The sequence below is a fragment of the Chiloscyllium plagiosum genome, unplaced genomic scaffold, assembly GCF_037043375.1.
Source record: "Chiloscyllium plagiosum isolate Xiang-an unplaced genomic scaffold, Cpla_swu_hap1 HiC_scaffold_3, whole genome shotgun sequence".
Taxonomy (NCBI): Eukaryota; Metazoa; Chordata; class Chondrichthyes; order Orectolobiformes; family Hemiscylliidae; genus Chiloscyllium; species Chiloscyllium plagiosum.
In genome coordinates this window covers 112,292,552-112,307,476 of record NW_028270141.1, presented here as the reverse complement: position 1 = coordinate 112,307,476, position 14,925 = coordinate 112,292,552, and the positions used below count along the sequence as shown (strand labels likewise).

At 38.8% G+C, this 14,925-nt stretch overlaps 1 protein-coding gene across 2 annotated transcripts in view; it reads left to right on the top strand.

Annotated features, from left to right (window-relative positions):
• ascc3 (activating signal cointegrator 1 complex subunit 3) overlaps nucleotides 1–14,925 on the top strand; it is a 544,034-nt gene that overhangs the window by 51,007 nt on the left and 478,102 nt on the right. For both annotated transcript variants that reach the window (XM_043687007.2, XM_043687008.2), the window contains exons 6-8: nucleotides 755–956; nucleotides 5,363–5,498; nucleotides 6,035–6,160. In XM_043687007.2, the coding sequence (XP_043542942.2) occupies nucleotides 755–956; nucleotides 5,363–5,498; nucleotides 6,035–6,160 (464 nt within the window). The remainder of the gene's footprint in view (nucleotides 1–754; nucleotides 957–5,362; nucleotides 5,499–6,034; nucleotides 6,161–14,925) is intronic.

The following is a 14,925-nucleotide window of genomic DNA, read 5'->3' as shown; positions in this document are numbered from 1 at the left end:
TTGCCAGGCACCTGGGTTCAATTCCAGCCTCTGGCCTGTGTGGAATTTGTATGTTCTCCCCGTGTCTGTGTAGGTTTCCTCCAGATGGTCAGGTTTTCTCCCACAATCCAAAATGCGTGCAGTTAGTTGAATTGGCCATGCTAAATTGCCCATAGTTTCTAGGGATGTGTAGGTTAGGTGCTTTAGTCAGGGGTAAATGTAGGGTAATGGGGAATGGGTATGGGTGGGATACTCTTCGGAGGGTTAGTGTGGACTTGTTGGGCTGAACCTTGTTGGGATTCTAGGAATTGTGCAGACCAGAAAATTAGGCAGGAAAAAGATCAATTCTTAAACCTAGAACTGACTGACTTTTGCAATCATAAATTGGCTTGATTGGATGTATATAGCCTCAGCACAGCTTGATACAAATATGTCTTTTGTAACCAAAATAATTTCTATTTGTCATTAAGTCTGTGTCTGAAAAAATGATTTCAATAAAATGAATTGTTTTATTATGTCACATTTGCATTCAGTAATTCTTCCAATATATAGATGGAGAAAAATTGCTGACCTGTTAATTCTCTCCCTAAGCGCTCTGCTCCTTTTATGATCTCGTTAAGGCCCTACCATTTCGACCAAATCTTTGGCCTATCATCTCCATATGTGGCTCGGGGTCAATTTCTGTTTGATAATGATCTTGTGACTGTCTTGATCATTAGTGGTGTGTAAGTGCAAGTTTTACGGAGAGCCAAATACAACTGATTTAACTCAACAGATGCTTCAAAAAAGTGTTTGGGAGGAAATGCACAACCCATTTATGGCTGTCAAGTCACTGTTCGTTCTGAACAAGAAAAGCAACTGTTAAAACAGTATCGTAGAGAAGAAAAACGTCAAGCCAAGCGAGAGAGAAAAGATGAGGGCGAAATTTCAGGAGATGGTCTGCAAAACTTTGATCCAAAAGAGTTACGTTTACAAAGGTAAGACTAATCAAAATTATATTTGCAACTTGCTTAAGTAATTTGTTAATTGTAAAACTTGTAAGTAAAAAGGAATTTTATTTTGAATTGTCCAAAATTTTAGCTGACAAAGGGAATTTTTAAACACAAATTGCATTTTTGCAATCAGTAATGCCTGAGATTGCAAAAGGATCTGGAAATGGTTGGAGAATTTGGTGGGCAGGAATGCATTACTAGAGGATGAGGATGTTTTACTTGGTGGTTAGGTCCACTTCTGCTGCACCTACCTCCCAAGCGCTGCTAGATCTGACACACACACATACACACACTCTCACTTTTTTGTCAGATCAGTTCAAACTGAGATGCCAGACGATTTATCGATAGTTTCAGTGCTGTAGATGGCATCCCAAATTGTCCCGTGTTTCATGGTCCCTTACCCCAGTAATCCCTAATCCCAGGACTTGGCCAATTGTTTCACAATTTCCTTCTATATTGTTTCTCATGCCCATTTAAATTGCTAGAAGACCCCATTGTAGTTCCCAGATTCCAGCACTGGTCTCTGCCCCATGCTGATAAATTGCAGTTCTGGTATGCACCACAGGAAAAAATGCTAGATTTATTTTTCAAGTATGAAGATCCCTCTACCCACTGTCATTTTATTGTAAAGTTTGTCTCACATTGAGTAAATTTCATCATAGAAGTTAACTCCGTTAAAACTGTAAGATTGTGCATTACTTTGCATGCCCACACTTACTAATACTGTGCAGCGACTGATTGGAACTAAATGAATTATCTTAAGGAGGAGGCAGCTTATTAGCAAAGCCCTAATGGGTGAATATTATCTCTTTAACTGTGGTATTCCTTCCTGACCTTGGTCATTTGCTGTGAGGTTTTTCTAGATTTTAATTTCCACTTTATAATGCATCTCTTTCCATTATATTGTCTCATCACGTTGTTTCTGTGTCTCCTTTCCCTATAATTGAGATTTAAACAAAAGTGTAAGAACTGGCAAACAGTATTTCCATGATTGCAGATGAGTTGAGTTTTTTTTGGCAGAAATTACCACAGTAGCAAAGGTTAGTAAAAGCACTTTTTAATCAAAATACACTTGGAAAGAAAAATCTCAAGAATTGGTTTGTAACTTTATAATACATAAAACTTTGTTTTAGCTGGCTCCTTATGAATTGGCACTCGTTAAATTGGTAAAACTTACATATCTCAAAAACCAGAAAAATAAAAAAACATTCTTTACAAGAGTATCATTGCCATGATGGTCTGACATTAGAGGCACAGACATTATGGTCAATCATCGCAAATCATTGAAGACAGACAAATTAAAGGATGACTGATCTTAGGAATTCTGCAAGTTAAATTGGTAAACGTTATATATCTCAAATGCCAGACGTTTAGTGCATTATCACAACCTCTGTGATATCCTTGTAGTCAGTTGAGTGTACAAGTGAGAAGGCTGCATGCTATTAAGTTTTATTCAAGGCAAAGTTACATTATTATTTAAGCGATATATGGTGCAAATCACCTGGTACATTCCTGATTTCATAGGCACTGTTAATTAAAAAATTGCTGTATTAATAATCATGCTTCATCATGGGACCCAATGAGATGCTGTAGCTCAGGTAAACAATTTGAACCATCTGTATGCAACTCTACTAGTTAAACCTCTAATCTGTTCCTAAACTGCACATATACACAGACACCCAGACACAAACAAGACTCAAGAAAAAGGTGTTATGTGGAAGGAAAGACTGGGAATGCAGTTCACTAGTTCCTGTCTATAGGGTTTACATAGCCCATTATTCCAGCTCATCTTTATCTGGACTTTGTCGAGCTCTTGAACAAGCACTTACAGCAAGTATCAGATAACTTGCGTTTAAAAAGTGCAGTAATCTTGCAACTTGTTTTCTAAAAAAATGTTTTTTTCACACTTCAGTCCACAAACAGAAGTGCAGAAGAATAAAAAGATAACATTCTTTACAAGAGTATCATTGCCATGATGGTCTGACATTAGAGGCATGGACATTATGGTCAATCATCGCAAATCATTGAAGACAGACAAATTAAAGGGTGACTGATTTTAGGAATTCTTCAAAGATATTGCTGAAGTTTTGCTTTAAGCCTTCAACTGTATTTGTGATTTTCACATATATGGCAACAGTTTATTTGGCTATTTTGACTATCAACATTACTTTATTATTAGACTTACATGGGCTTATCTAAGTATGGAAAGTTCTGATCCAGCAATGGTATGTTTTGGAATTGCCCCAGCAGATTAGTAGATCCAGCATTGCTATTCAAGAAAGAAGGGAGAGAGAAACAGGGGACTAAGGCTAGTTAGCTTAATAATGACTTCCCTTATTAAAATAGTCTCAAAGACAGACTTAGGCATAGAATGGTTGCCGAAATTCAATGTTGCTTTACAAAAGTGGAATCCTGTCTGACAAATTGATCAAATTTTGTAGAATTAACTTGGAATGCGGAATCAGTTGATGTACTTAGATTTTCAAAGGGCATTTTCCAAACCAAAGGCTGGTACACATTCTAAGGATTTAGGAAGTTATCGATGATACACTCGCATTCCTGGGAGATAAATTAATCAATAGGAAGTATACAATAGAGATGAGTGGAGCATTTTCAAGTTGGCAGGCTATGACCTGTAGAGTTGTTGGAATCTCAGCTATTTACAATCTGTATTAATGACTTGCATGAAAGGATAGAGGGAAATGTATTTAACTTTGCAGATCATACAAAGCTAAGTGGGAATGCAAGTAAGAGGAGGACCATGCATTTTTAAAGAGATATGGACAGGTTAAGTGAATGGGCAAAAAGTTTGCGAATAGTGGGTCATGTGAGACTTTTTATTTTTGAAAGAATATCAAAGCAGTGTTTTAAAAAGCATGAAACTTGTAAATCCTAATATTCAAAGAGACATGGGAATGCTTGTATAAGGTCCCACAAGCAGTTAGGTGTGTAAATGGCATTTTGGCAAAACGGTCAGAACATAAAAAGGAGTAGGAGTAGGCCATGGCCTCTTGAGCCTGCTCCACATTCATTAAAACCATGGCTGCTCTTTTCATGGACTCACCTCCACTTAGCCACCTGCTCATCATACCTCTTAATACTTTTGCTGTTCAAAACTCTATCTATCTATCTTTGTCTTAAAAGCATTCAATGAGGTAGTCTCAACTGCTTCACTGAACAGGGAATTCCACAGATTCGCAACCTTTGAGTGAAGACGTTCCTTCTCAACGCAGTCCTAAATCTGCCCCCGAGTTCTAGTTTCACCTGCCACGGGAAGCAATCTCCCTTATTCTAAGTTATCTATTTTCTTCATAATTGTATATCTATCTATAAGATCCACCACCTTCCCCCCGCCCCCTGCAAAATTACGATGAGTATAGTCCAAGTAAGGATAGGAATAAAAAGAAAAGGGAGTCTTCCAAAACTGTATGGTGCTTTGCTCAAATCACACCTGGAATACTATGCAATTTTGGACACTCTAAGTAAGGGTGTACAGGGGGTTATTGATTCTATAAATGGCTTGACTTACAAATGCCTGTACTTACAAACGTGATTCCAAACAGGAGTGTCATTTTAAAGATTCAATATACAAACATTTCCTGTGCTTACAAACAGCTGCTTTACATTGTCCTACATTATGTTCTGATTTGCATACCAATTGACTTGTGAATGGATTCCAAAACGGAACCTTTTTGCAACTCTGAAACTACCTGGAATTGCTTTGGAGGTAGCACAGGAAAAGTTCACTAGTTTTTTTTTGGGATGGAAGGTTGGCATAAGATGAGAGACTGGGTAAATGGGATTTTTTTTGGAGTTTGGAAGCATGAGTAGTGATCTAGTTAAAACATTCGAGATTTTGAAGGGGCTTGATAGGGCAGATAGTGAAACATTGTTTTCCCTCTCTGTGATATAGAAACATACACACACTGTCAGGAGTATAGGTTAATCATTCAGGCCATATTGAGAAATTTCTGCACTTAAATTCTGAAGAATTGCAGCACTTTTTACAAAATCGAGGGCTGTGTGGAATGTGTGGGAAAGTGGAGTTGAAGCCCAAGATTTGCCATGGTCATTATCAATAGAGAGCACAGTAGGCAGGTTGTATTGTCGCTCTCTTCTATTTCTTATGATCTTGTAGAATGTATCTGATCACTTCCTCAGTACTACAGTTCTCTGCTACAGAGTGGAATTGTTTTATACTTCACCTCTGCAGTAGAGTTTGAGCCTGAATGGATTGTTTTTTTGCTATGTGAAGATTCATTAAAATGTCAGTTTTAGGATGGATATTCCAATTAGAGTAAAATGGAGAGGGAAAATTAGGTCTAGTTAAGTTTCAAGACATATATGCAGGTACGATTTTGAAATTGCATTTTCTGTTTTGTATTTGATAGAGAGCTTGCTCTTCAGAATGCACGGATAGCACCAATTCTGACAAGACAGCATGACTATGAACTAATCAAATATCCACATGTTTATGATTCAAAAAGTGAAGCAAAGCAATCCCCAGCTTTTGTTGCTGGTGCAAAGGTATGATTTTTGTTGACTTTGTCCATTCAAGTTGTATTCGTTGGATTTTGAGAAAAAAACAAAATGTTCAGATAACATCAGTAGACAGAGGAATAAAGTTAATATTTTAGATTGATTTTTCATTAGAAAGAGAAATGTGTAACTGGTTTTAAGCAAATTAAAAATGAGTAGGTGGAAAAATATCCATGAAGATCATATTTAGGAGCACATAAATATTAAATTCATGGTTTATGCTAAGGATGGCTGTGGTGGGAAATGAGTTTGATTTCTGCATCTTGGAGTATGAACGAGAAATGTTAATAAAGCAATTGTACTTGACATTAGATCTTTTTTGTGTGATCCTCCATGCGCATAAAAATAGTCACTATAAACGTGGTCTTAAAAGTTGATTTTGAATCAATAAATAGCCAATGAAAATAAAGATCTGTTGACTGTCTTGCAGTTGTTAGCTGAATGCTTAATTCTTAACTATGCTCAACTGTTCTTAACATCTTAATCTATTCATGAGCTAACATATGTGCTTTACTGTTGTACAGATATATCTTTCAGAAGAAGTTGAGCGAGAGAACAACAAAGTCTATGAACAAGTAGTCATTCCTGCAACACAATCTATGCCAATTGGTATTCAAGAGAAACTGATTGATATTAAAAACTTGGATGAGGTAAATAAATTAATACTCCAGATAAGTTGATCAGAAGATTATTGTTCATCAGTTGTAATGTGCATACGTTAAATACAATTATGGAGTTGATTTTGGAGTTAGTTACAACACAATTGATATAACTTTAAATTTCAGTTAGCATTTTTCATTTTTTTTTTGAGACTACAGCAATACATTTTCCTTCAATTAACAGTTTGCTGTGTTTTTTGAAGATGGTGATTCTGTTCTGAGTTGTTTTTGTCATTGTAGTAGTGAGAAAAGTTTAGTTTGTTCTGTGGTTGATACCAACTTCATTCCAGTCTTTTTGGCTTGTGTGCATATTGTTAAACACCTGTTCAGATGTGTTATGACAGAACTGTGTGGAAGAGGTTGAAGTCTGGCCTGGCTCAGAGGCAGGGACGCTGCTGCTGCTGCTGCAAAAGCCCCTCCTGATTATTTGTTTGTATGCATACATTAAAAGAGATCACAGTTGACCTGTTGTTTGGGAATAATGTAACACAGTTAGAGAAGCCATCTTAGTGACACAAGACCAATCTTAACGGCACCTACTGTCAGTAAAGCTGCTTCTATTCTATCCCTAAACATGTATTTGTGAATTGCTGTCTTCGGGATCCCTGAGACAGGATGAACAGGGTTGTTGGTGAACCAGCTCTATTCCTCATTTTGTAACCCACTGAAAAATGAAATCTTTGATTTCCCAGATTGTTCTATCAGGAGCTTACAGCAGAGCCATTTAAATCTGTGAAGTTGCCTGGGGTTTTGTGATCACTGGTACATATAATGAAAGTGAACCACAAGAAAAATATATGGAATATTTTAGTTTATAAAGAGACAATATTCACTTAAGTTTTGAGTTGAATAAGTTTTAAGTTGGACGGAATTTGAAAAGTGCGTACAAGACAATTTTCTGGTTCAGTATGTGGATGTACCTACTAGAGAAGGTGCAAAACTTGACCTACTCTTGGGAAATAAGGCAGGGCAGGTGTCAGTGGGGGAACACTTTGGGGCCAGCGACCATAATTCTATTAGATTTAAAATTGTCATGGAAAAGAATAGACCAGATCTAAATGTTGAAGTTCTAAATTGGAGAAAGGCCAATTTTGATGGTATTAGGCAAGAACTTTTAAAAGCTGATTGGAGGCAAATGTTCGCAGGTAAAGGCTGGAAAATGGGAAGCCTTCAGGAATGAGATAACATTTATCCAGAAAAGGTATACTCCTTTCAGGGTGAAAGGAAAGGCTGGTAGGTATGGGGAATGCTGGATGACTGAAGAAATTCAAGGTTTGGTTAAGAAAAAGGAGGAAGCATAAGTCAGGTATAGACAGGATAGATCGAATGAATCTTTAGAAGGGTATAAAGGAAGTCGGAGTACCCTTAAGAGGGAAATCAGGAGGGCAAAAAGGGGACATTGCTTTGGCAAATAGAATTAAGGAGAATCCAAAGGGTTTTTACAAATACATTTAAGGACAAAAGGGGAACTAGGGAGAGAATACGGCTCCTCAAAGATCAGCATGGTGGCCTTTGTGTGGAGCTGCAGAAAATGGGGGAGATACTAAATGAGTATTTTGCATAAGTATTTACTGTGGAAAAGGATATGGAAGATATAGACTGTAGGGAAATAGATGGTGACATCTTGCACAATGACCAGAATACAGAGGAGGAAGTGCTCGAGATCTTGAAATGGGTAAGGTGGATAAATCCCCAGGACCTGATCAGCTGTACCCGGGAGCTCTGTGGGAAGCTAGAAAAGTGATTGCTGGGCCTCTTGCTGAGATATTTGTATCATCGATAGTCATGGGTGAGGTGCCTGAAGACTGGAGGTTGGCTAACGTGGTGCCACTGTTTAAGAAGGGTGGTAAGGACAAGCCAGGGAACTATAGACCAGTGAGCCTGACCTCGATGGTGGGCAAGTTGTTGGAGGGAATCCTGAGGGACAGGATGTACATGTACTTGGAAAGGCAAGGACTGATTAGGGATGGTCAACATGGCTTTGTGCGTGGGAAATTATGTCTCTCAAACTTGATTGGGTTTTTTGAAGAAGTAACAGAGGATTGATGAGGGCAGAGTGGTAGATGTGATCTATATGGACTTCAGTAAGGCGTTCGACAAGGTTCCCCAGGGGAGACTGATTAGCAAGGTTAGATCTCACGGAATACAGGGAGAACGAGCCATTTGGAATACAGAACTAGCTCAAAGGTAGAAAACAGAGGGTGATGGTGGAGGGTTGTTTTTCAGACTGGAGGCCTGTGACCAGTGGAGTGCCACAAGGATCGGTGCTGGGCCCTCTACCTTTTGTCATTTACATAAATGATTTGGATGTGAGCATAAGAGGTACAGTTAGTAAGTTTGCAGATGACACCAAAATTGGAGGTGTAGTGGACAGCAAAGAGGCTTACCTCCGATTACAACAGGATCTTGACCAGATGGGCCAATGGGCTGAGAAGTGGCAGATGGAGTTTAATTCAGATAAATATGAGGTGCTGCATTTTGGGAAAGCAAATCTTAGCAGGACTTATACACTTAACGGTAAGGTTCTAGGGAGTGTTGCTGAACAAAGAGACCTTGGAGTGCAGGTTCATAGCTCCTTGAAAGTGGAGTTGCAGGTAGATAGGATAGTGAAGAAGGCGTTTGGTATGCGTTCTTTTATTGGTCAGTATTGAGTACAGGAGTTGTGAGGTCATGTTGCGGCTGTACAAGATATTGATTTGGCCACTGTTGGAATATTGCATGCAATTCTGGTCTTCCTATCGGAAAGATGTTATGAAACTTGAAAGGGTTCAGAAAAGAATTACAAGGATGCTGCCAGGGTTGGAGGATTTGAGCTATAGGGAGAGGCTGAACAGGCTGGGGCTATTTTCCCTGGAACATTGGAAGCTGAGGGGTGACCTTTACAGAGGTTTACAAAATTATGAGGGGCATGGATAGGATAAATAGACAAAGTCTTTTCTTTGGGGTCGGGGAATCCAGAACTAGAGGGCATAAGTTTAGGGTGAGAGGGGAAAGATATAAAAGAGACCTATGGGGCAACGTTTTCACACAGAACGTGGTACGTGTATTGAATGAGCTGCCAGAGGAAGTGGTGGAGGCTGGTACAAATGCAACATTTCAGAGGCATTTGGATGGGTATATGAATAGGAAGGGTTTAGAGAGATATGGGCCGGATGCTGGCAGGTGGGACTAGATTGGGTTGGGATATCTGGTCGACATGGACGGGTTAGACCGAAGGTCTGTTTCCATGCTGTACATCTCTGACTCTATGAATGGCTTGATAATGTACTTTGGAGGATTGAATGCTTCTGATGTGATGCTGTCAGCATCACACAGATATATAAGCTGGACTGACATTTGTGTATTCGTGCAAGTTCGTATACTCAATGTTACACAAACTGCTGTCACTGTACATCATTAATGCTGGTACTGATTGATAAAATTTGATGAGCTTCAAAGGCTGCAAAATTTGCTGTTGGCTGAGTTTCTCATTTTGTTGAGAAATTTTTAAATAAAATACTGCAGTTATGTCGTTCAGCGTATTTCCAACATTTTCTTTTTATATTTCTGCTAAGTGTGATGGTCAGACTGCTCTGCACTTTGAAATTTATTTAATATTTCTCATCACTGAAATGATTACTCTTTGGATTGCATTTGTTTTTTATTTCAGTAGAGACTCAATTTTGATCTGTTGATTTCATCTCAACTTTCTGACAACAGAAAAATTGAGAACTTTTGTTCCCTAAACATTTTGGTTTTGATATTCCATTTGTGATCTGTGAGTTGGTTTTAAGTGAGATTGTAAATTAATATTTTGAGTTTGGGTGGTAGCTTAATTTATCTCCAGTTTAGTTTGTCATGGGGGTCCTGGCAGCCCATTTGAATCAGTGAGGAGAGTTTTTGTTTTAACATTTTACTACTTGTGAATCTGTGAATTGGCAAGTCTGTACTCAAGTTGAGGTTGGTTAACTCACTTGGCTGGATTGTTGGTTGTGATACAAAATGATGCCAACAGTGTGGGTTTAGTTACTGCACTAACTGGGGCTATCATGAAGAACTCTACTTCTCAGTTTCTCACCGCACCTGAGGTGTAGTGACCCTTTGGTTAACCCACCACTAATCGCTTCTCTGTAATGAGAGAATGGCTGTATAGTTTAGTAGGACTATGGCAACATTACCTTTTACTCAAGTGCAATTGTATAGACTATCCAGTTCACAAAAAAAATTTTTTCAAGTATTTGTCCCAGTGTGAAAGATGTACAGGTAGAAGATCCTTTATCCGAACATCCAAAAACCGAAAAGCTCCGAAATCCGAAGGTTTTTTGTGAAGTTTTTTTCTCATTAACAAGGTTGCTTGGCAAGCAAACAGTTAATTCAAGTCGACACCCACACGAGGCGTGTCACTCAGATGTGAATGTGGGGGGGGGGGTGTGGCCAAGCACATTCCTACTTAGAAGTCTGCTCCTCCGCTAAGATTTTAAAAAATTTCATCATTAAATTGTCACTTATTCTGAAAAACGAAAAATTCTGAATTCCAAAAAACAGCTGGTCCTGAGCATTTCAGATAAAGGATCTTCTACCTCTAAATGCATGTAACAAATTTATCTCCTTGTGTAAAAGACTTAGTCTTTACTGCAAGCTCTTCTTATTTGGGTAATTCTCAATTTTGTCAGAAGTATAAACCTGGCATTATTGGATTATCCATCTCTTGTACATTTGACCAGAATGTTTTTCTATAGATGCCATGGGAAAGCGAAATTGGATGAGGTGAACATGGATGACCAATCCATTCTCCAGATATTTTATGACCTTATGAACGTTGTTAGTTAACCTGTTTTGGTTCATAGAGCTACTCAAATTTTGATGTGCAAATATTTTCTTTGTTTCTACAAGCTTTCCCTATTAAAGTCCACTCTTTCAGTTTTTAGGAAAAACCTATTCAGGGACTCAGAATAATTTTTTTTTTGAAACTGGGACTTCTTGGTGCTCTGTCTTAGTCCTTAAAATGGACCTTTAAAATGTTAGAATGCGAATGCAATTCCTTTATTCAAAAACAGAGGGAACTGGAAAGCATGGGCTAATTAGCTGAATGTCTGCCACAAGGAAGGTGATAGAAGCTCTTATTAAAGATGATGTAGCAGGGCATGTGGATAAGCTTCAAGATGATCAGGCAAGAGCATGGTTTTGTGAAATGGAAGTTATGCTTAAACAATTGGAGTTCCTGAAGGAAGTAAAGGGCTACAAAGGTTATTGCAGAAAATAAAAGCTCAAGGTGTAATGTCTTGGCATGGATAAAAATTTGGCTAGCCAGCAGAAAATAGAGGAAGTGTCAACATGTCATTTTCTGATTGCCAAGATGCAATGAGTGGTGTTAAGTTCTTAAGCTTTGGGGTTTCTTTATTTTGATGAAATTTTTGAGAACATGGTTTGGTATCAGGCTCGTTTGGTAAGTCTCCTGTGAATTACCTTGGAACATTTTTTGTGCATTAAATGCACTATATAAATACGCATTTTTGTTTGTAATAAAACATAATAGAAATTCAGAACTCTAACATGGAATCAAGTTGGATATTATTGTGCTTCAAGAGGTTTAGTGCAAGTGAGAAAAAGAGTTAAGGATATGAACAGGGATCAGAGATGTTGCCAAGAGCAACACTTGTTGCCCATCACTCTCTGAAAAGGTGGCTGTGAGTGTTGTCTTGCACCATTATCAGGACTAGAAAGAAATCTCTTGGTGTCAGAACTGTGATGAAATTTCTAAGCTATCAAAACTGAAAAGAGTCAATTGAGTAAGAGATCTTAAAGTTAAGGTAGGAGTAATACTTATCTGGGATTGAGTATCCTTAAAGGATAGCGGAAGGAGGGCTTATTCTCCTGTTCCTTGGATGCTGCCTGACCTGCTGCGCTTTTCCAGCAACACATTTTCAGCTCTGATCTCCAGCATCTGCAGCCCTCACTTTCTCCTATCCTTAAAGGATATTACAGATATGAAGGTGGAGTGATGAATTACCAGTTAAGTGGGTTACTTTGATCTGAATGGTGACATGCTTGGTGAAACTGCATCCATCCAGGTAAGTGAAACTTATTCCACCACTTCTATCACCCCCCCTGATATGCCTTGTAGATGGTTTGAATAGTAAGTTAATGAATCACTTACCTCAAAATGCTAAAAAGCAATGTTTGACAATGTTTTGGACCAGGCCAAGCTACTCAAAACATTCTTAAGCAGGCAGCCCAGACCATTACTTTGCAATTTGTTTCTGTAAGTGTACAGTGAAAATTACCTGGAGTAAGCTAGCGAGGTTGACTACCAGGTTTTAAACAGACAAAAATTTATTCACAAGATTACACAATGTAACACACAGAACAGAATAAAGAACACCGACAGAATTGTCTATCCAAACTAGACTTAATTATGCTGTTCTGAATATACAACAGTACCAATAAACAAGCCTCCTTAAAAACCAATAAAAATTGAACAAATGCTTACAGGTTGAAGTTAGAAGGGCAGGAGAGGAGACAGTTTGTGTTTCTACACAACTCACTGTTGAACTCCCAACTAGTTCTGGACTGAATTGCTCAGCTAGAGATCTGACCACTCCCCTTTCATTATACAGGTCACTTTTAAAACATGACCACTTTGGCCTGAAGTCTCATCTGTTTACATATAAACAAAAGGGCCTCTCAATACCGTTTAATCTCTGTACCAAGCCAGTCTAATTGGAACTGGGAGCTAGTTTATGACCCCTCTGAAAAATTTCAAGGACACAGTATCCTTGAGAAAAGGAACAGCTTTTAGAAAAAAAGAGGCCTTCGTTGTGACAACAAGTTGTTACGTTTGCAGATGCCACACCTCCCTGCTTTGTACTGATGGAGGAGAGCAAGTTTTTAACATTGCAAATATCGTGTCAAACAAGTTGACTGGCATGACCCCAAACTTAACTGGATGAGTTCTATAAATACTGTGGCTGCAAGAGTAGAGTGTGTTTCAAGTTGATGTATTGTGAAATATATTAGCACAATGAGTGGTAGTGCATGATGCATAAACTGCTCGTCAACTCTTGCTGTCTTTGCTGACAATTAGTATAACTAGTTGAAAAAGAGACCTGAGTACATAAGCCTCTTGCACTAATATATACAAATGACAGTGAGAAGAAGGACGGTTAATATAGGATTGAAAGTCTTATATCTGAGTGCAAGCAGTATAAGGAATAAGGTAAATGAGCTTGTGGCGCAGATCGAAATTGGCAGATATGACATGGCTGCAACGGGTTAGGATTAAGAGCTGAATATTCAAGGTTATGCATCCTATTGGAAAGATAGGCAGGTGGGCAGAGGGGGTGGGATTGTTGTATTATAAGAAATAAAATTAAATTAGTAGTTAGAAATGAAGTGGGGTCAGATGGTGTAGAATCTGTGTGGGTAGAATTGAGGAACCGCAAAGGTGAAAAAAACTATAGTTGGAGTTATGTACAGGCCTCCAAATGGTAGTCAGGAGCTGGGGCACAAGATACACCAGGAGATAGAAAAGATGTATAGGGAATGCAAAGTTACAGTGATCATGGGGAATTTCAATATGAAGGGGTCTCGGAAAATCAAGTTGGTAGTGGGTTGCAAGAAAAGGAATTTGTGGCATATCTACAAAATGGCTTTTTGGAGCAGTTTGTGGTGAAGCCCACTAGGGAACAGGCAATACTGAATTTAGTGTTGTGTAATCAGGCAGATTTAATTAGAGAGCTTAAGGTGAAGAAACCCTCTGGAGGCAGTGAGCATAACATGATAGAATTTACTCTGGAATTTGAGAAGGAGAAGATAGAGTCAGAGATAACGGTATTACAGAGGAATGAGTGAGGAGCTGGGTAGAATTGACTGGGAGAGGACCCTAGCAGGAATGACAGTGGAACAGCAATGGCAGGAGATTCTGGGATTAAGTCAGAATACATAGCAGAGATTCATCTCGAGTAAACAGAAGCATGATACAGGGAAGATGAGGCAACCATGGCTGATCAGGGAAGTCACAGATAGCATGTTATGCGGTGAAGGCCAGTGGGAAATCAGAGGATTGGAAAGCTTACAAAGATCAATAGAGGGCAACAAAAAAAGGAAATAAGGAGGGAGAAGACTAAATACGAGAGTAAACTAGTATGCTAGCCAGTAATATAAAGGAAGACTGTAAGGGTTTCTTTAGATATCTAAAGGGTAAAAGAGAGGCAAAAGTGGACATTGGACCACTGAAAAAATGATACTAGAGGTAGTAGTAGTAGTAGTAGTAGTAGTAGTAGTAGATAACAAAATGTCTGAGGAACTGAATAGTTACTTTGCATCAACCTTCACGGTAGAAGACACAAGTAATATCCCAAAAATTCAAGAGTGAGTGGGCAGAGCTGAGTTTGGTGGCCATCACCAAGGAAAAAGTGCTAGAAAAACTGAATGGTCTGAATGTGAATAACTCACCTGGACCAGATGGACCACACTCCAGGGTTCTGAGGGAGATAACAGAAGAGATAGTGGGGACATTAGTGGTGATCTTTCAGGAATTGTTAGAATCAGGGAAGGTCCCAGAGGACTGCAAAATTGCTAATGTGACATCTCTGTTTAAAAATGGAGTATGGCAAAAGAGGGAAAATTACAATTCCAGGGTACAGAAATGTGGACGCTTTTTAAGGAGCACTTGTTGCGAGTGTTGGATAACTTTGTCCCACTGAGACAGGCAAGGACTGGTAAGGCGAAGTAGCTTTGGATGTCAGGAGTAGAAGAGATTCTTGTCAAGATGAAGG